Here is a 19,659-nt window from a genome sequence, read left to right as displayed (position 1 = left end):
CTGTGGGCAGGAAGGCTGCTACCAGGACACCTTCTCTAGGAGCCCACTGCTTCACTCACCAGTGTGGCTGCTGCTTCGTCATTCCTGCCCCGACACTGCACCCACGCTTGTGGGCATGTCCTGTAACCTGTCTAGCTGCCTGCTGCCTCCTGGTCAGCATCTTTCTTTCTTTCTCTTTCTTTCTTTTTTTCTCTTTCCTTCTTTCTTTCTTTCTTTCTTTCTTTCTTTCTTTCTTTCTTTCTCTCTTTCTTTCTCTCCCTTTCTTTCTTTTTCTTTCTTTCTTTCTTCTTTTCTTTCCCATGGTATTGGGAGTTGAACCCAGAGACATTCTACCTTCAAGCTCCACCCCCAGCCTGATTTTATTTCTTATCTGGGAGCAGGGTCTCGCTAGATTGATGAGAATCTCCCTACTTGCTGAGGCTGTCCTTGAACCTATGATTCTCCTGTCACAGCCTCCCAAGTACTGGGGCTACAAGCGTGCACCACCATGGCCGGTTCTCTGGTCTGCTTTCTGACCACTCGTCCACATCCTGAATGGGAAGAACATACCAGAAGGAGATTGGTCGTTTTCTGAGTGGGAGCGATCTACTTTCTGGAGCAACAGCAAAGAGCGGTGACGTCACACAGCAAAGGAAGAGTCCGTGCCCAAGAACACGCCATAGTCTCAAGCAACCTGGACAAATGTCCAGGCAGAGCGCTGGAATGGCACCTGGACCCTTGGGTGGTCACAGAACAGGACTGTGTGGTGCTGGGCGGGAGGCACGGAGCAGGAGTAACGGCGCCTTTGGATGCCCGCCCCCACCCCTGTGGTCGCCATGCGCGTGATGTCAAGACTACTTGAAGCTCTGCCATCGGCCACAGCCTTGCTGTCCTCCCAACCTGAGAAATGTTCTCCATGAAAGTGGAAAACAAGCCGGGCATGGTGGAGCATGCTTCTAATCCCATACTTGGGAGGCTGAGACGGGAGGACCACAGGTTCAAGGACAGCCTCAGCAATGGTTATGAGGCTCTCAGCAACCTAGTGAGATCCTGCTACATAAACTAAAAAGGTAGAATGCTCGAGTTTGATCCCTAGAAGCTCTCTCTCATATGTAAAAGAAAGAAAGAAAGAAAGAGAAAGAGAAAGAAAGAGAAAAAGGAAGAAAGAAAGAGGTGAAAAAAAGCCTATGTTGGGCACCTGTAATCCCAGCACTTGGGAGACTGAGACAGGAGCATCACAGGTTCGAGGACAGCCTCAGCAACTTAGTGAGGCCCTGTTTCAAAATAAAATAGGGTTGTGGGGGTGTAACTCAGAGATCAAACACTCATGATGCAACTTAGTGAGACCTTGTTTCAAAATAAAGAATAAAAATAGGGCTGGGAGTGTAACTCAGAGGTAGAATGCCCCTGGGTTCCATCCCCAGTACCGTAAAATAAATAAATAATAAATAAAGTAAAAAAAAGCCAATCATATCCTCACTCCAACTCTCTCCTTAGCAGCTTCATGAGATTCCTAGGGTTTCTCTTGGGTCTCTGGACTCGGACTTGAGCGGCCCCAGAAAGCCCTCATCCCCTTCCTTCTGTTAGTACAAACTCTCTCTCACCCATGCAGAGACACCACTCTTGAATACTTTTTTTTATTAAAATACTGTTATACCCAGTGGAATGCAGCAGCAATCCTGGTACAGGGCGGCATAACAGAAAAGTCGAGTTTACATTTTAAATATTCATGATAACTTAAACAGACAGACACACGTCATGGTCTTTGGCAGAAAACATTCACAGCACAAAAAAAAAATACTTTAAAAGAAATACCAAATATTAATCCAAAATATATTAAATTGTTTTTTTTCCTTTCACGATATTTTTTTCTTTTTTTTTTTCTTTTTGCTTTGTAAACAATGCACGTGAACCAAAATGTATTCTCAGCTTTCAACGGGGGGATGGGGAGCGGAGTTAAAAAAATATGCAATTGTCCAGCAAATGCAAATGTTTCAAAAGGAATCTTGGGGAAATCATGGAAATTATACATGTACAGAATCGAAAAACAGTAAAGGAAAACAAACAAACAAAAATAAAACAAACAGACACACACAAAGAGTCAGGAAGGACTAAAAATAGTAAAGACAGAACTACTAAAACCCGCCAATCGCTACTGGGCTGAATTGGGGGGTCTTTAAGACCAAAGTCAATGATGGCGGAAGGCTGCCATGCTCAGCGCCGCCCTAATCCCGAGTGTCCGGCCCTGCCGCAGGGCTGGGCGCGGTAGTTTGAGGAGCCAGCCTCACGGGTGCCATTTTGTGATGTGGGCTCCATTCGCAAGCCCGTCTGAGTCACATCTTTGTAGCTCACGGGCTAGTTTTCGACAACACAGCTCTTTCTCCCAGGCCCTTCAGGTGGCAACGGAGACATTGAGAAGAACAAGACATCTTTTTCAGTTTCCGCAGAAAACTGGTAGCTGGGCAGGGCCACTCGTGCCCACAGGTGGGCAAGGTGCCTGGCTGGAGGCTCGTTTCTTCTGGCTCAGTTTATAACCCAAACTGACAGAGTGTTCCAGGGACAGGAGCCGTGGCGCCGGTTCACAAGGCTGCCGGTGGGTGGGTGAGGTCCCGTGGGCATTTCAGCCGATGTCCCCCGAATCAACAAGCATCGAATGCCATGGGCCAAGAACTTAAAAGAGGAGGAACGAGGACCGGGAGCCCAGCCAGAAGGTTCGGGAGCATGTGGCAGCGGGGCCGGGCCAGCGTCGTTCACGGAGACGAATCTGAGCCAGCCGTCTTCGGTGCCACAAAAAAAGGGAATTATATACACTCGAGGCACTGCCTCCTGGGCCGCTCAATGGCGCCTGACCCACTCCAGGTGAGGCGGGAGGAGGCCGTGGCTTCTGCAAGACCCACACCCTCAATAGTCCCCAAGGTGTAGTGATCCCAGAGGGCAGCGAGGAGCTGAGCAGCAGACCCGCGCTGGGACCTCGCGGAGCCAGGGAACATGGCGCTCCGTTACAGAGCCAGTGCACCTGCTGCCCAGGCGTTCCCGTCCTTGGCGATCAGCCTCCAAGCCAATCTAGCTCCTCTCCCTCTCGGCCTTCTAGTTGCTACTCTAGTGATCCTTGGGAATTAGGTGGAGGCTGAGTCTTCCTTCTCCAAGGACAGGAGGAACGTGGCTAAGAAGCTGTGGGTCTCCCGGCTCCCCTCTTGCCCACAGCCCTCCTTCCTGCGCTCCAGGGGCCAGCCGGTCAATGGCCGGGGAAGCAGGAGAGGTCCTTGGAGAGGGCTGATGGACTGGCCGAGAATGGCCAAGGACCGGAGGGTATGGCTTGGGGTCCCCAAGACACCAACTCCTTCAGATCAGTATCTCCACCACGTCGGACAAGTCCTGGACTCGGGATGTGGCCACAGAGTCTGGGGAGAGACAAGAACACAAGTATGGGTCAAGAGTGTTATACCAGGCTCTTCTTTTAAAATCCTGGCGCAAGGCTAGGCGTGGTGGCGCACGTTTGTAATCCCAGCATTTGGAAGGCTGAGACAGGAGGATTGCAGGTTTGCGGACAGCCTCAGCTACTTCGTGAGGTCCTCTGCAACTCAGTGAGACCCTGTTTCAAAATAAAGAAAAAAAGAAAATGGGGTTGGGGGTGTAGCTCGGAGGTAGAATGCCCCTGTGTTCAACCTCCAGTATCGCAAATTTTAAAAAGTAAAAAAATAAAAAATAATGAAATCCTGGTGCCAAGCCTATGGTAGCTCATGCTTGTAATCCCAATACTTGAGAGGCCGAGACAGGAGGATCACAGGTTTGCAGCCAGCCACAGCTACTTAGGCCCTCTGCAACTTAGCAAGACCCCGTTTCAAAATAAAGAATACAAATTAGGGCTGGGGGTGTAGTGCCCCTGGGTTCAATACCCAGTACAGCAAAAATAAATAAATCAATTAATCAAATGAAAATCTTGGTGCACATATATAAACATATATATTTGCGGTATTAGGGATTGAACCCAGGGTCTCTACCACTGAGCTATATCCCTAGCCCTTTCTATTTTGAGACAGTCTCACTAAGTTGCCCAGGCTGGCCTCAAACTTATGATCCTCCTGCCTCGGCCTCCCAAGTAGCCAGAATCACACGCGTATACCACCATGCCCAGCTTCCCTGTAACCTTAATTTTTTTGTAATGGGGATTGAACTCAGGGGCATTCTACCTCTGATCTATACACCTAGGCATTCCTCCCCTTTTTTCTTTTTTTTTTTTGGGGGGGGGAGGATAACAGGGTCTGGCTAAGTTGCTGAGGCTAGTCTGGAACCTGTGATGCTCCCATCTCAACCTCCCAAGGACTGAGATTACGGGGGGTGGGCCACCCTTGTGCCTGGCTTCCCCAGACACATTTTTAAGACAGGAACTTACTGCACTAGGTTTCCCCCATTTGACTAACCAGGTCCCCAGGTCCCCATAAATGGGTCAACCAAGCTCGGCACTCTGCTCCCTGTCCACTGTGGCCCAGACCACCGCTGCCCAATGTGAGAGCTCTGCTGTTGTTCCTGACTTTGTTGTTTCTGACTTTGAACTGGTTGGAGGCCCAGGAGGGGGCCGTGGAGAGCCCTGCGGGAGGGAGGCTGCCGCATGCCTTTCATGCCTGTGGTTTTCTGAGATCATGAGACACAAGTATGCAAAGGCTAATGTGAAAGAGGAGAAAAAGAAGAAAAAGAAAAGAAAGAAAAGGCCCTTCTCCAGTTCCTCCTCCTCGGTCTCTTTTAAAAACAGTCTCTTAAAGTGAGCGCAGCCATTAGGAGACCCTGCCAAGCTGCGTTATCTGAGATATTGAGATGGGCGGTGAAGTATGCCAGGTCACTATGAAGGCGGGGACTGGGGCCTCCTTGGTTGCTTTTTCTCTGAATCCTGGATATGTGTCTAATCAGGGCTTCTGCTTTTTCTGCTTAAGGCCTCTGATGGCGCTCGGGTTCACGCCAAGAGGAGGCGAGTCGCTCCTCACCTCTCAGCAGGAAGGGCTGGCTGCCCAGGGCCGGGGACAGTAGCCAGGAGTGGTCCAGCTCCCATCCCAGCAGACCTCAGCTCTGCCCAGAAGCAGCAAGGAAGGGAAGGGGGACTCACCCAGAGAGGCTGCCCTCTGGCTGCTGCTGCACCCTACGAGGCCATCGGACTCTGGTGCCAGGCTGGCAGAGGTGCTGTCCGGTGGGCCATCGGTTTGGGTGCTTCCATCTCTGCTCCCGTGCTTGGCGTGGGCAGGGAGGGGGGCGGCAGCTGCAGACTCCTCTGAGGATGCTCTATCTGTGGGAAAGACAGGGGGTTGATGGTTACTGCCTGGTTTACAAAACTTGAGCCCTGAAGAACACCCTCTGAGAACAGGGCCGCAAGGCTGCTCTTAATTTGCAGTGGCTCCGATTAAGACTAAAGGATTCTGTTCTTCCTCTCTCCTCTCTCTTCTCTTTCTCCTCTCTCCCCTCTCTCCCTCTCCCTCTCTCTTTCCCTCTCTCTCTCTCTCTAGGAAATTGAACCCAGGAGCAATCTACCTCTGAGCCACACCCCAACCTCCCTTTTTTAGTGGTGCTGGGGATTGAACCAAGGGGTGTTTACATGTAAGCAACACTCCTGGGCTTCCTTTCATTTTGCAAAAGGGTACATTGGTGAGGCTGGCTTTTGAGATCCTCCGGTCTCAGCCTCCCCAAGTACTGGAATTAGAGGTGTTTGCCACCATGCCCAGCTAAGGCTTGCATTTTCAAATGGGAATCACTATCAGGTTGAATTGGCTTCCAGATTGCACCTTCTAGAGAGCCTGTGGCCCCTGCTCAGGAGGAGGAGTAGAGGGTGCGCAGCTGCAGGGGATGCTCTGTAGTGAACTGGGACAGTTAACTGTCTGGGGCACAGGGTAATGGGCTGTACGAAGATGGGGGCTGACACTCCTTGTCATATTAGCAAGACAGCCACAGGCTATGGGGTCACCGGAGCCACAGAATAAGCCAGTTAAGCTCCTATGCACCTCAATTCTGGGAGTCAGGCAATTTCCGTTCAGGCCTAGAAGAAACTCTTCTGTCTACCCCGCCACCGCTGTCCTCTTACCTATGGTCAGCTGAGCAGGGCCGTCCAATTGCTGCTCGCTTAACGAGAGCCCTTGCCAGCCCTGGGTCCCTGACACTGCAGCCGCGAAGATAGATGGGACAGATTTGGCGGGCCGCAGGGAGCCCTGGGAGGCCTTGCCAGGGTCTTTCCTGGAGCGTTGCTGGAGGACCTTGATCACCGCATCTTTCTCCAGGATCTGGGCGTGGAGCACCTTTAACCTGTGGGAGGAGAAGAGGCCATGCTCCATCATCAGACTCAAGAACTAGAGACTCATCCTTCTCACCTGGCAGAAAAAGCCATCCCTACAGCCAGGCGGTCCCCTCTCCCATCTTTGCAGCAGGGGCCTGCAGACCCTGGCTGCGCAGTGATGCTCTGAGCACTTCTTAATTCTCATATTTCCAGGGGCTGATGATGAAGGGCAGTCTGGATGCCCCCGCACCCATCACCACTCAGACCCAGGCAGAGACTGGACACTCCCCCCGTCCCACGGTGTCCAACCTGCTTTCCATCTCCTGATGCCGGTGGCCGCCCGCGAGCAGGCCCTCATTGAAGCTGCTGCTGGGCGACGGCTGGGGAGAGTGCCGGAGGAGAGTGGTGTCGCGCTGGGCGGCGGCGGTGGCGGCTGCGTCCATGGCGAACTGCCTCATGGCGCGTTCCTCCAGATACTTCTGCTCCCACTTGGTCATGTCGGCCTCCAGCGCCAGCACCTGCTCCTCCTTCTCCCGCAGTTGTTCAGACAGTCGGAGGGCACTGAGCTCGGGGGACCCACCGTTGCTGCTGCCACCGCTGGGGGGACCCGCCTGTCTCTGCAGAGCGAGGGACATCACGGTCAAGGGTGGAGGCTGGGCACAGCGGCCTCTGCTCTTTATCCCCACGCGAGGACTTTCACATATACAATGCACACGCCCCATCCTGCTTCTGCCCAGAGACAGAGGGGACATGACAGGTCCCCACACCTTCCCTCGAATCCCGAGGCTAAGGGCACAAGGTCACAGGTGACCATATCAATGATTTTTTTTTTTGGTGGTACTGGGGTTCCTGGAAGCCCATCTACCTCCGGGCTACACTCCCAGACCTATTTTATATTTTTATTTGGAAACGGGGTCTCTTAAACCAGCGGGGCTGGCTTCGAACCTGCACGATCCTCCTGTCTCCGCCTCCCAAGCCCGGGGATTACAAGCGTGCGCCACTACACCCGGCTTCTTTTTTTCTTTTTATTTTTTGAACTCAGGGGCATTTTACTCCCAAGCTATACCCCTAGCCTTATCTATCTGTCTATCTATCAATCTCTTTCTTTCTTTCTTCTCTCTCTCCCCCTTCCTCTTTCTTTCTTTCTTTCTTTCTTTCTTTCTCTTTTTTTGTGGTACTTGGGGTGGAACTCAGGGGCTTTTTTACCTCTGGGCTATACTCCCAAACCTATATTTTATTTGGAAACAGGGTCTCACTAAGTTGCTGAGAGCCTCACTAAGTAGCTGAGGCTGGCTGTGAACCTGTGCGATCCTCCTGTCTCAGCCTCTCAAACGCTAGGATTACAAGCGAGTGCCACTATGCCCGGCTTATCAATGATTTTTAAACTGGGAATGTGAGTGCTCTCAGTAATCATACTGGGCTGAAAGTAGTGGCGTACACCTGTAATCCCAGTACACGGGAGACTGAGACAGGAGGATTGCAGGTTTGAGGCCAGCCTCAGCAACTTAGTGAGGTCCTTAGCAACTTAGTGAGACCCTGTTTCAAAACAATAAATAAAAAGGGATGGGGTTGTAGCTCAGAAGTAAATGCCAGCTGGGCGGGGTGGCACATGCTTGTAATCCCAGTACTTGGGAGGCTGAGACAGAAGGAGCATAGGTTTGCAGACACCCTCGGCTACTTACTGAGGCCCTCTGCCACTTAGTGAGACCCTGTTTCCAAATAAAATACAAAATAGGTCTGGGAGTGTAGCCTGAAGGTAAAAAGCCTCTGGGTTCCATCCCCAGCACCACAAAAAAAGAGCAGGTGTGGTGGTCCATGCTTGTAATCCCAGCACTGGGGAGGCTGAGGCCAGAGGATCATGGATTATGGCCAGCCTCAGCTACTTAGTGAGGCTCTCCACAACTCAATGAGACCCTATTTCAAAATAAAGGATAAAAAACAGGGCATGGGGTATAGCCCGGAGGTTGAATGCCCCCGAGTTCCATCCCCAGACCTAAAAAAAAAAAATAAATAAAAACCTACCATAGGGATGGGTGTGTAGCTTGGAGGTAGAATGCCCCTGGGGCCAATCCCCAGTACCAGACACACACACACACACACACACACACACACACACACACACACACAGAGCTGGGGGAGTAGCTCAGAGGTAGAACGCCCCAGGTTCCATAGTACCAAAAAAGAAAAAAAAAAAAAAAGAAAAAAAAAAAAGAAAGAAAGAAAAAGAAAAAAGGGGTCACACTGGGACAATCGGTGTAAAAACAGAACTGGGCAAATGTGAGGTTTGGTCACCCTGTCTCTGTGGGTAGCCTAAGGCCTGGCATGGCGATAGAGCTCCATCTGGTTCGTAAACACCAAAAGATGTCTGTATACAAGTTCCAAGTGAGGACATACAAGTGCCCCAGGACCGGGGCAGCCACCTTCCCCCCAATCTTGGAGAGACAGGTGAGAGCTGGTCAGTCCTCCACAGCAAGGTTAGTGACCTACTTTCTCTAGAGATGGAGGATGCCGGTCTCGGTTCCTACCGAGGTCAGAGAGGACCCTGGCCAGTCGCCCCGCCGGGGTCCCCCCGCTCACCTGCTGCGCTCGCAGGGCCTTGAGCTCCTGCTCCAGGCGCGTGCGCAGACGCAGTTCGAGCTGCTCGCGCTTCTCGCAGGCGGCCTGCAGCTGCCCCAGCGCCTGCTGCAGCCGCTCCACCTTGTCCACGTAGGCCTGCTTCTTGCGCAGCTCGTCCTCCGCCCGCGCCGCGCGGCCCTGCGCGTTGCCCAGCGCCTGCTCCAGCAGCTCGGCGCGCCGCCGCTGGTCCTCGATGGCGCCACGCAGCAGCGCCATCTCCCGCTCCAGCTTCTCCTGTTCCTGCTGCTGCTCGTAGTCTGCAAGGACCGAAGGGGGCCTGGTCAGCGATGGCGACCGCCCTGGGCGGCCCTCGCGCCTCTGGACCATCCTGGGGGTCAGGGACCGTGATTAACCCCATTTCACCGGCGAGGAAGCTGAGGCTCAGGAATAAAGATGCAGAACCTAGCTCCAGGACCCTTGCGGTAGAAACGGCTACCTGATCACTGCACCCGTGCCAGGGGCCACCGTCCCTGAAACACACCCGCGGGTTCCCTGGAGCTTCATGGCAGCCGGAGACAGGCACCTAGGACCTGTGATATCCGTTTACATGCAAGGGGACGGTGTCGTGGTCACTGTCCGAGTGGGAGGAAGGAAGGGGAAGAGTCCCACCACCTGCCGCCAGAGTCAGGGGCGCACACATCTTATTCCTCTGAATCCTCCATCCCCTCCAGGTAGGACCTGCGTCCCCCAAGTTACAGGGGGCTGGCAGCGACAAATGGAGGCCCAAGTTGGGCTGGTTCCAAATGCCTGGCCGTGTCTGGCTGTGCTGCGGGACACTTGTCCCTGCAGGGCTCTCCAAGTGTGCTCCTGGTTGGATCTGTGGACCGAGGGCCTTAATTTTTTTTTTTTTTTTTGGTGGTACTGGGGATAGAGCACAGGGGCATTCTACTTTCTAGCTATACCCCCAGCCCCAATTTTTATTCTTTTATTTTGAAACAGGGTCTCAATGAGTTGCAAAGGGCCTAAGTAGCTGAGGCTGTCCTCGAACTGCGATCCTCCTGTCTCAGCCTCCCGAATGCTGGAGTTATAAGCATGTGCCACCACGCCCGGCTCTCTGGGCCCTACTAATTAATGCCACGTTTCCTTCTGTGGTCTGGGGACCTAGATGTGGGCAATGGGGCTCCTAAAGAATGCAAGTTTCGTGTCACAACGCACAGACTCTGCTCAAGATTGGTGTCAGAGGCTCCAGCTCTGCTGATTTTGAAATCATCCTGTTGCTTGCGCAGGAGGCCTCAGAGACCCTCTCCATGTTGCTGGTCAAGAGTCCCGGGGCCAGACCAGAGTCTTGTAGCTGAGGTTCTGAGCTTAAAGCCACCTCCACGCACTGCTCCCGGGGAGTCGCAGGCTGTTCCCCGGGGAGTGCCTGCCTGCCTGCCTGACGGGAGAGCCTGAAGAATTCAAAGACAGGAACTCTGATCAAGTGGGATACTCTGCTACCGCGGAATTGTTCTAGAGCTGCCTGGCCTTCCTTAGGCCTGGGGCCTGTGGACTCTGACTGCTGCTTCTGGGAGCTTCCTGAACAACCCCTGAGACTCCTAGGGGCTGGGAGGCTACCTGGACTCTTAAAACTGCAGGCGGCGGGGGGAGAGGCACTTCCGGGAGGGGACCCAGCCCTGCGAGATGCCGGGTGCCTGGCAAGGCCCCACCTCCACCTCCCCACCTCCCTCTGCACAACTTGCCCCGCCTCCCTCTGAAGCCTGGGGGTCGGGGGCAGGCAGAGCAGGACAGCCTGGTAGCTCAGGAATACCAGGCATTCAGGTCGGGGCTCACAGCTGGGAGATTAATGGCTCGGGTGAGAGCCAAGGACAGCTCCGGCTCACTCCCCAGGGAGCGGATCCGCCTCCTCCCCCCTCCCCCTTCACTGGCTTCCGCAAGCGGTCCCTTGGCTTTCCTTGGCAGAGCCAGAACCCAAAGCCCTTCCAGGACACCCCCATTTGCTTAACCCTCCAGGCATCTTTCCCAATTTTCCCCTCCCCTCCCTTTCAGAGACCCTTACCCTCGGCAGCCTCTCCCGGGCCGGGTGACTGCTACAGCCTAGCCTGCCTGGCCTTCAATGCCTGGGCGCCCAGCACTCAGGGGGACCCTGCCCAGGCGCACCCAGAGCTCACGCTGCTCCTCCCACCAAAGCACTAATAGGAGGTGTCCCGATGCTCCCTTCCCAAAGCCACTGTACCCAAACACCAGCCAAACACCGGCCGTTCCCACCGCCCTCTGTCCACGCAGCTCTGGGCTCCTTTTGTCATCCATCCCAATCACTGCATCTCCACCGCGGGCCATCCACCTGACGTCCCCTGGATGCTCCCTCTCAGGCCACCAGGGGCTGCCTGGTCACTAGTCTCCACTCTTGGTGTTCTTTTTTATTTTTTATTTTTGGTACTAGGGACTGTACCTAGAGGCATTCTCCTTCCAAGCTACACTCCCAGCCCAATTTTCTTTTCTTTCTCCTTTCCTTCCTTCATTCCTTTCTTTCTTTTTTTTTTTTTTTTTCAGTACTGAAAATGGAACCCGGAGCATTCTACCTCCAAGCTACACCCCCAACCCTATCTTTTATTCTTTATTTTGAAACAGGGTCTCACTAAATTGCAGAGGACCTCACTAAGTAGCTGAGGCTGTTCGCGAACCACGATCCTTCTGTCTCAGCCTCCCAGATGCTGGGATTACAAACTTCTGCCACTGCACCCAGCTTACTTCTTTATTTGGAAACAGGGTCTCACTCGGTTTCTAAGAGCCTTGCTACGTTGTTGAGGCTGGCTTTGAACCTGCAATCCTCTATCTCAGCCTCCCAAGTGCTGGGACCACAGGTGTGGCTCTGTCTCTACTTTTCAATCAGTAGGAACCAGCTCTGCCTGCAGCTCATCTGGGCCTGCCTCTGCTTTCTGCTAAACACCCACTGGGTACTTAGCCCAGTTTTCTTACCCAGCAAAGGAGTGAATGAATGAATGAATGAATGAGCTAGTCAATGAACTCATCCACCATTCAAGGATGCCTGGAATTCCCTCTCTAGAGAAAAGCCTCCTGAACCCCTTCCTTTTCTCTCTTTTTTTTGGGGGGTGGGTGGGTACTGGGGATTAAATCCAGGGACATTCTAACCCCAAACAACTCCCCCAGCCCTTTAAAAATATTTTTTAAAATTTCAAAACAGGGTCGTGCTAAGCTGCTAAGGGTCTAAGTTGCTAAGACTGGCATCGAGCCTGTGATCCTCCTGTCTCAGCCTCCAGGGGTTATAAGTGTGTGCCACCACGCCTGGCCTCAAAGTCTTTTCTTAGACTGTTGGCTTGTAACGGCCTAGTTCCATCACCCCTGTTGGGCACACCCACCTTTCTGTGGCCTGGAACTCCCAAGGAAACCACACTCTTTACTGAATTTTATTCTGCTCTGGCCAGGACTCCCCAGACCCCTACTGCCCGGCACCCCTCTGCTCTGACCCACACTACACCGGCGTCAGTACCACAGTTCAGCAAATCATGGCACCCTAGCATTCCCTCTCCTGTCAACCGATCTTCCCAATTAGCACAGAACCTGATCTTATTCATATTTTGGAAGCCGCCCCTCCCCTACCCAAGGCCCGGTCCACTACTGGGCATAGGGCAGCCATTCGGTAAACCTGTACTCAAAGTGCTGCTCTGCCAGGGGAGAAGGCCAACGTTCCCCATGCAGAGGGGCCACCATCGCCAGCACCCCAGGCCAGGCTTGCTAGGGCTGCCCCTACTCACTCTGAGCAAGCAGCTTGGCCACCATGTCCTGACTGCCCGCCTGGGCCTCCTGCGTCCTGCTCGCCAGGCGGCGGTTAGCAGATTCCAGCCTCTCTGTTTCAGAGTGAAGAAGGAAAGATGTTTTAGTGTGAGGGGACACTGCCCGCCCGGGGTCTTCCTGGTGTCCTATGGATGGGGCTGCACCCGCCAAGCTGGGGACAGGCTCCTAGCAAAGCACCAGTTTAGGGCCCAGAGAGGCGGGAGCGCATCTTCCACGGGGCCACGGGACTTTATGAGGGTGTATAAGGTGCAGAGCGCAGAGACAAGCGTCCCTCCATCTGGGTGGTTCCCAGAGTCTGGACCAGAGTGCTGGGACCACAGTCAGAGACCCCACAGCAAGAGAGCCAATAGCTGATCCAAGGACCAGATGCTGACTGTTGAGTTTGCAGAGAACAGAATTCTGAACGCCGAGCCCGGCAGACCCTCCTGCCCTCCACCTGCGCGCTCCTACCTCGGAGATCCCGGTTGAAGTCCTGCAGCCGCCTCATCTCGCTGTCCATCTTGTTCCGCATGGTCTTCTCCAGGGCCTCTCGCTTGGACGAAGCCCGCGTCAGGCTCTCGTGAGCCTCAGACAGCTGCTGGATTTCGCTCTCCAGCTGCAAGGGGCAGACAGAAAGCTGAAGGGAGTGGCGGGCTCCCAGGCTCAAGAGAGATGCTGACCCCTCGGGTGGGATGATCAGAAGCCCGCAGCCTCCTGAGGCGGACCAGAGTGCTGGGACTACGGCAAGAGACCCAGTCAAGCATCCACGGACCAGATGCTGACTGAATCCGGGGCCGGGTACCCTGCAAGTGGCTGCCTCTGCGGCGGTGACTAAACAGAGCTTTTCTGTACCCAATGTCCAGAAAGAAGCATTTTACTTCTGGCGGGCATCTGAGCGGAGGGACAGGAGTGGGCATTTTTTGGGTGGCTCAAGAGACCATCCAAAGCCGGGCATGGTGGTGCAGGCTTGTAATCCCAGCATTTGGGAGGCTGAGACAGGAGGATCGTGGTTTACAGACAGCCTCAACTACTACTTAGTGAGGCCCTTTGCAATTCAGTGAGACGCCGCAAAATAAAGAATAAAAAAATGGGTCTGGGGGTGTAGCTCAGAGGTAGAATGCCGCTAGGTTCCATTCCCAGCACTGGAAAAAAAAAAAAAAAAGACCATTTAAGGACAGTCCTGGAAGGCCTGAGGCCATCTGCTAAGGCCCAACCTAAGCATCCAGCTGCCAAGCCTCTGTTAGAGAAGGGGGCGTGGTGGCACACCCTCGTAATCCCAGCATTCAGGAGGCTGAAACCGGAGGATCGCTGTTCTCAGACAGCCTCAGCTACTTACTGAGGCCCTCTGCAACTCAGTGACACCCTGTTTCAAAATTAAGAATAAAAAAATAGGGCTGGGGTGTAGCTCAGAGGTTGAATGCCCCTGGGTTCCATCCCCAACCATTAAAAAAAAAAAAAAAAAAAAATGAAGGGGGCTAGCGCAAGCCGCTCAGCTTGGAGCGCCCGCTCCCTGCGCCCAGCCTGGCGGCCCCTCCTACTTGGGAACTGCAGGCCCCGCACGTGCTCTGGGCCTGCCCGCCATGCCAATAAGTCGCATCCCCCCAAAAAGGAGGGGCTTTCTCTTTGGCCAGGGCTGGCCTGGGACAGACTGGCTGTTGTGTGGGGGACACAAAGGGCTCTCTGTGGGAGGTGTCCACGGGAGGGGTGTGTGCGGCCAGGGTGTGAGGGCGCAGGGGCTGGTGAATGAGCTTTCTGTAACTGCCACTGGCCAGCAACTGCTCAGGCGGGGCTGGCCTCTGGGCCGGCCCCAGCTGTCTGGATTCAGCTTGGGAGGGTGTGTGAGCAGGGTGGGGGAGAGCCAGGCCCTGGGGGGGGGCGCTACCTTCTCAATGCGGCCCGCCTTTTCCACGGAGCTCTCCAGCTCTCTCTGCAGCCGGCTGTTGTCTCTCTGCAGCCGGGCATTCTCCCTCAGCACGGCCTCCATCTGGGCCAGGTGGGCACTGCCCGAGGGGGCCGAAGAAGCCTGGCCACTCGCTGGCCCCTCCACTCCCGGTGGGCAGAGGGAACCCACGGCGGCTGGATGTGGGGGTGGAGGGTGCTCCTGAGGCTGCTGCAGGTACTGGTAGTGCTGTTGTTGCTGGAGGAACACGGGAGGCACCTGTGCCTGCAGGATCCTGGGACACAGAAGAGACAGCTCAGAGACCGCACAGGTGCCCAAGGTTATGTTACTAAATCGTTAACATGACGACTAATATTCATCCAGTCTCCCCAGCCAGTGGGGAGAGGTAAGGGCTTTTGCAAATAGTGTCTGCCTGAGACCCTCAAGGACCAGAGAAGAGAGCTGTGGGGATTAAGATCAGGATGCTGAAGCAGGGGTGGGGGCTGGCACACGCTTGGGAGGCTGAGACAGGAGGATCGCGCAGGTTCGAAGCCAGCCTCAGCTACTCAGTGAGGCTCTCAGCAACTTCGTGAGACCCTGTTTCCAAATAAAATATAAAATAGGTCTGGGAGTATAGCCCGGAGGTAGAAAGCCCCTGGGTTCCACCCCCAGTACCATCAAAAATAAATAAATAAATAAAAATTCAGGATGCTGTTTTGTGGCTTAGGCCTTGGGTAGGGGGGCGTCAGGCCTCCTAAGCAAGTAGTGCTTAAATAAGACGTCTTAAAAAGTGCACCCATAGCTGGGCGTGGTGGTGCATGCTTGTAATCCCAGCATTTGGGAGGCTGAGACTGGAGGATCGCACATTTGAGACCAGCCTCAGCAACTTACGGAGGCTTTCAACAACCTAGGAAGACCGTGTTTCAAATAAAAAAATTATTAAGTAGCTGAGTGTTATGGTGCATGTCTGTAATCTCAGTAGCTGGGAGGCTGAGACAGGAAGATCACAGATTTGAAGTCAACTTTGGCAATTTAGCAAGACCCTGTTTCCAAATAAAAAATTAAAACAGGGCTGAGGGTACAGCTTGGAGGCAGAATGTCCCTGGGTCCAACCCCAGTAAAACATACACGCGCACACATACCCTTGACCCTTCTAATCAATGGAAGGTTCTTTTGGGGTCGAGAGGTCACATCGGTCAGGACTGAGCCAGCATGTGCCTTCCAAGGTCAGCGGGAGGCTGGGCCCCAGCCGCCACACATGTCAGCCTGCCAAAGGCACACACTCCAGACCTTCCTGTTTCAGGTCCTGTCACCCCTCAGTCACACAGACACATTAAATTAGATCACGCTGGTTTTGGTTAGAACAGCAAAACAGGTGTCAAGGGAAGAGTCTGACAAATAAAAGAGTTCGAATCCCAGCTCCATCTTGGCCTCTGGCAAACGCCTCTGCCCCAAAGGGTGGCCATCCCTCCCGCTATATCCCGAGGGTCCCCAGCCCCATGGGTCAGCCTGGCAGAATTCTGGGCAGCCAGCAGGCTCTCCCAGGACAAGCTCGTGTAGGGGCCGTGGCTCACTCTCAGTTCAAAGAATGAGGGGGTTCCCTCTGGACCAGTACAATAGCGGGGTCCAGGGGGCGGCGCCTGACTGGCCTCTACAGGACATCACATTCAAGGCTGTGTGGAAGGAAGGAGACAAGAGTTGAGTCCTGGGACATCAGGGGGACTCTCTAGGGCCTTGTGGCTCCAAGTTGCACACTACGCCATGCAAGAATCTTCCAAGTCCCAAAGCCCTGCAAAACTGGGCTTCTATTTTCAGATCCGCCCCCTCAGCCCTCACGCCCACCCTTACTTAGGGCCCTGAGGCTAAAAGCGGCTGGCCCAACTCATAACAAGTAGTCATCTGACCAGCAGGCAGGAGGCCGGGCAGACCCATTTCTCCTATTTCGCCTCAACCTCAGGTTCCGGTAAGAGCTGGTCCCTCCCGGAGGGTCCAGACTCTCCTTTCCCTGCTAAGCGGCCAGTTCTCTAGGTGACTCCGGACACTGGCTGCTCCAGGCCGACACAAGCGGCATTCTTTGGGGGTGACTTGGGTCCAAGAAAAGAATAGAGCCTCCTCTGCCTTCGCCCTGGCGGTCCCTACCCCCGGGGCCCCTCCGCACGCCCTTTTTGGTCTCCTGCTAAGTCTGCTTCCTTGCCTCGATATTATCATTTCCTGACAGAGTTCAACAGGGCTGGTCCCAAAGACACTGCAGCTCAGCTTCTGAAACTCTTCCCGATGGGCCTGAGAAGGGAGATAAGGCGGGAGTCTGGAGCCGGGGGTGAGATGAAAAAAAAGGCACCAGGCCCCATCCTCTGGGTCCCGCATACCAACACCAGCGTCTTTCTGAGGCCAAAGAAAGGGTGGAGGGTGGAAATGAAGACTCAGTAGATCCCGACGCCTCCGTCGGGCATTCTTGAATCCCCCCGCGGCAACATGCAGGAATGATGGATGTCTGGGCCAGGTAAGATGACTAGGGCACAGCCTTATTTTTAGGGAATTCTAGGAGATGGGGCTCTGCAAATATCTGGTTTCCTGCCTCCCCTGGAAAGGGCCTCTGGCCCTTACAACCCATGCTTAACATGTCCATTTATTACCCAGATATTTATTTATCTAGTTTTGGTACTAGGGATTGAATTCAAGGGGCATTCTACCTCTGAGTTAAACTTCCAGTCCTTTTGATTTCTTTATTTTTGATACTGGGGACTGAACCCAGGGGGCATTCTTCCTCTGAGCAAAACCCGCACACCTATTTTTAAATTTTTAGCGTGACACGAAAGTTTTTGGGTTTGGTTTTTTAGTTTAGGGTCTCGCTGGCTTGTTGAGAGTCTCCCTAAATTCCTGAGGCTTTCCTCAAACCTGCGATCTTTCATTCTCTCCTTCCAAGTTCTGGGATTACAGATGTGTGCCAAAAAGGCCAGCTTAAATCTTTATTTTGAAAGAGGGTTCCAGTAAATTACTGAGGGTCTCGTGAACCTGTGACCTGTGATCCTTCTGTCTCATCCTCCCAAGTACTGGGATTATAGGTGTGTACCGTCACTCCACCTGGCTTTATCTTTTTTTTTTTTTTTTTTGGTGGTGCTGGGGGTGGAACCCAGAGTCTTTCTACCTCCGGGCTATACTCCCAGACCTATTTTTATATTTTATTTGGAAACAGGGTCTCAATACGTTGCTGAGAGCCTCACTAAGTTGCTGAGGCTGGCTTTGATCCTCCTGTCTCAGCCTCCCAAGCGCAGGGATTCCAAGCGTGCGCCACCACGCCCGGCTTTATTTATCTTTTTAAGGTAAACCAAATCACATCTTCTGGTGGCTGCTGTTTACATTCAGAATCAAACTCAGGTCACTCTCCTCGTCCAGCAGTCTCTCCTGAGCCTCCACAGAGAGTCACATGCCCCCAGAATCCTTTTCCTCTCTGGGCTGAAGGTACAGGACAGGCAGGAAGCATCCAAATAGAACTGGGCAGCTCCAGCAGAGGTGTCTAAGGTGGCCACCTGGTCCTTCAGCCTCCAACAATCCCTGCAAACAAGCTGCCTGCTTCTTCTTAAATCACCTCCAGGGAAGGCCCCACCTTCTTCCTACTTAACTTTGGAACAGTTTGGCAAGGGACTCGCATTCTTTGTGTTTAGGAAATTCTTTCTGAAAGCTCACCTTTAACCCCTGCTACAGTTCACATCCTCTGGGAACCTCACTTTCTTGAATGCCACAGCCAAAGCAGACAAGGATATCTCTATCTGAATCCAAGCACCACACTACTGACTTCTTAAGTGACCTTGGCTAGGTCCCCTGTCCCGGCCATTGGCCCTCCCTTCTCCAGAAGGAGGGGTTAGATCAGGCAGCTCCCAGAGCTGGGGGTGGGGGGTCAAACAGGGTGGGCTCCTGCCAGCTGGGACCCCAGGTTGTGATCCTGGGATTCTCTTCTGCCTGCAGGAGCTCCAAAGCCTTACCTGACTTCGGCATGCTGGAAGTGCGGGCTGCCTCTGGCGCGGTACCTTGGGTCAGCGACAGCGGTGGTCTCGTGGGCAACTCCAGCGTGGGGGTACTGAGGTGGGGGCCCACGGGGCTCTGGGCCTTCAGCAGGAGGGCCCCGAGGTGGAGGCACTTGCTGGCTGCGGGCCAGCTGCGGGAAGCTGTGGGAAGAGCTCATGTGGCTGGGGGCCCGGGCGCCGTTCCTCTCCAGAGACAGCTGCAGGAGCCGTTCGCTCAAGGAGCGAACGTGGCCGTGCCTCAGCTCCCGCAGCGCCTCATCCTGCCGCCGGCCTCCTCCGGGGGCCCCTCGAGGGTCGCGGTCCCCAGCGTGGGGTCGGGACCCCGCCTGCTGGGCAGCGTAGTACTGCGAGTGGGCTTTGGCCTCTTCGTAGGTGGGCAGCTCCTCGCCCTTGCTGGGCGGTGGGCACAGTCGATAGAAGGTGTTTTCGGCCAAGTGGGGCTCACCGGCCTGGTGCTCCTGGCCCTGGGGTTCCTGCCTGGTAGCCTGGCTGTCCTCGGGGGCCGCGATCTCCAGGGAGGCCTGGGGGCTCCCGGTGCCCCCAGCTCCGGCCCCACCGCGCAGGGCCTGCTGCTGGATGGCGAGCAGCGTGCGGGTCTCCGTCAGGTTGCCATAGCGAAGCTGCTCCTGGATGAGGCGGTGCAGGACCGTCCCTGAGGAGTCTTCCAGCGTCCTCATGTTTCTGCCCCTTGCACACACCTGGCTAGACAATGGGCAACAGGCACCTGGCCCCAGCACCTGGCAAGAGAGAGAGAGAGCATTGAGTGGGCACCCACGAGAAAGGGGTGGGGCCCGCCATGACAGACTGCTGGCCAGGCCAATGGGAAAGAGGAAGGCTGGGCTGGGGCGGCTTCACACAGGCCTGGATTCAGGTGCCAAACTACTAAGGCAGGTCATCTAACCTCAGAGCCTCACTTTCTCCATTAAAAAAAAAAAAGCCGGGCGCGGTGGCGCACCCTTGTAATCCCAGCATTTGGGAGGCTGAGACAGGAGGATCACGGTCCTTGGCCAGCCTCAGCTACTTAGTGAGGCTCTTTGCAATGCAGGGAGACCCTGTTTCAAAATAAAGAATGAAAAATAGGGCTGGGCGTGTAGCTTGGAAGTAGAATGCCCTGGGTTCCATCTCCAGTACCAAAAAAAGAAAAAAAAAAAAAAGCAGAACAAGAATAAGAAAAAGGA

The 19,659-nt window shown here is 54.2% G+C and overlaps 2 protein-coding genes across 3 annotated transcripts in view; both read right to left on the bottom strand.

Moving 5' to 3' along the window:
* SLCO2A1 (solute carrier organic anion transporter family member 2A1) overlaps nt 1-2,969 on the bottom strand; it is a gene marked incomplete at both ends in the record, with an annotated part of 349,518 nt that extends 346,549 nt beyond the window's left edge. The window contains 2 exons of the mRNA XM_080696611.1: nt 2,789-2,805; nt 2,879-2,969. Of these exons, the coding sequence (XP_080552737.1) occupies nt 2,789-2,805; nt 2,879-2,969 (108 nt within the window). The remainder of the gene's footprint in view (nt 1-2,788; nt 2,806-2,878) is intronic.
* A 352-nt stretch (nt 2,970-3,321) lies between these two features.
* Nucleotides 3,322-19,158, bottom strand: AMOTL2 (angiomotin like 2; the record flags this gene model as incomplete). 2 transcript variants are annotated; one of them, XM_080695933.1, is made up of 9 exons in its annotated part: nt 3,322-3,380; nt 5,078-5,254; nt 6,044-6,261; nt 6,542-6,849; nt 8,810-9,105; nt 12,562-12,654; nt 13,052-13,196; nt 14,463-14,754; nt 18,440-19,158. In XM_080695933.1, the coding sequence occupies 9 exons, from the start codon at nt 19,156-19,158 to the stop codon at nt 3,322-3,324; spliced, it is 2,307 nt and encodes a 768-aa protein (XP_080552059.1). The 2 variants fall into 2 exon arrangements, with proteins under 2 accessions (XP_080552059.1, XP_080552060.1); XM_080695934.1 differs by having other exon boundaries at nt 6,542-6,843.
* Between the last annotated feature and the right edge of the window lie 501 nt (nt 19,159-19,659).

This window comes from Muscardinus avellanarius, assembly GCF_963383645.1.
Source record: "Muscardinus avellanarius genome assembly, chromosome: 5".
NCBI classification, from domain to species: Eukaryota; Metazoa; Chordata; class Mammalia; order Rodentia; family Gliridae; genus Muscardinus; species Muscardinus avellanarius.
The sequence above is the reverse complement of the archived record's forward strand: the minus strand, read 5'-3'. Positions and strand labels throughout refer to the sequence as shown.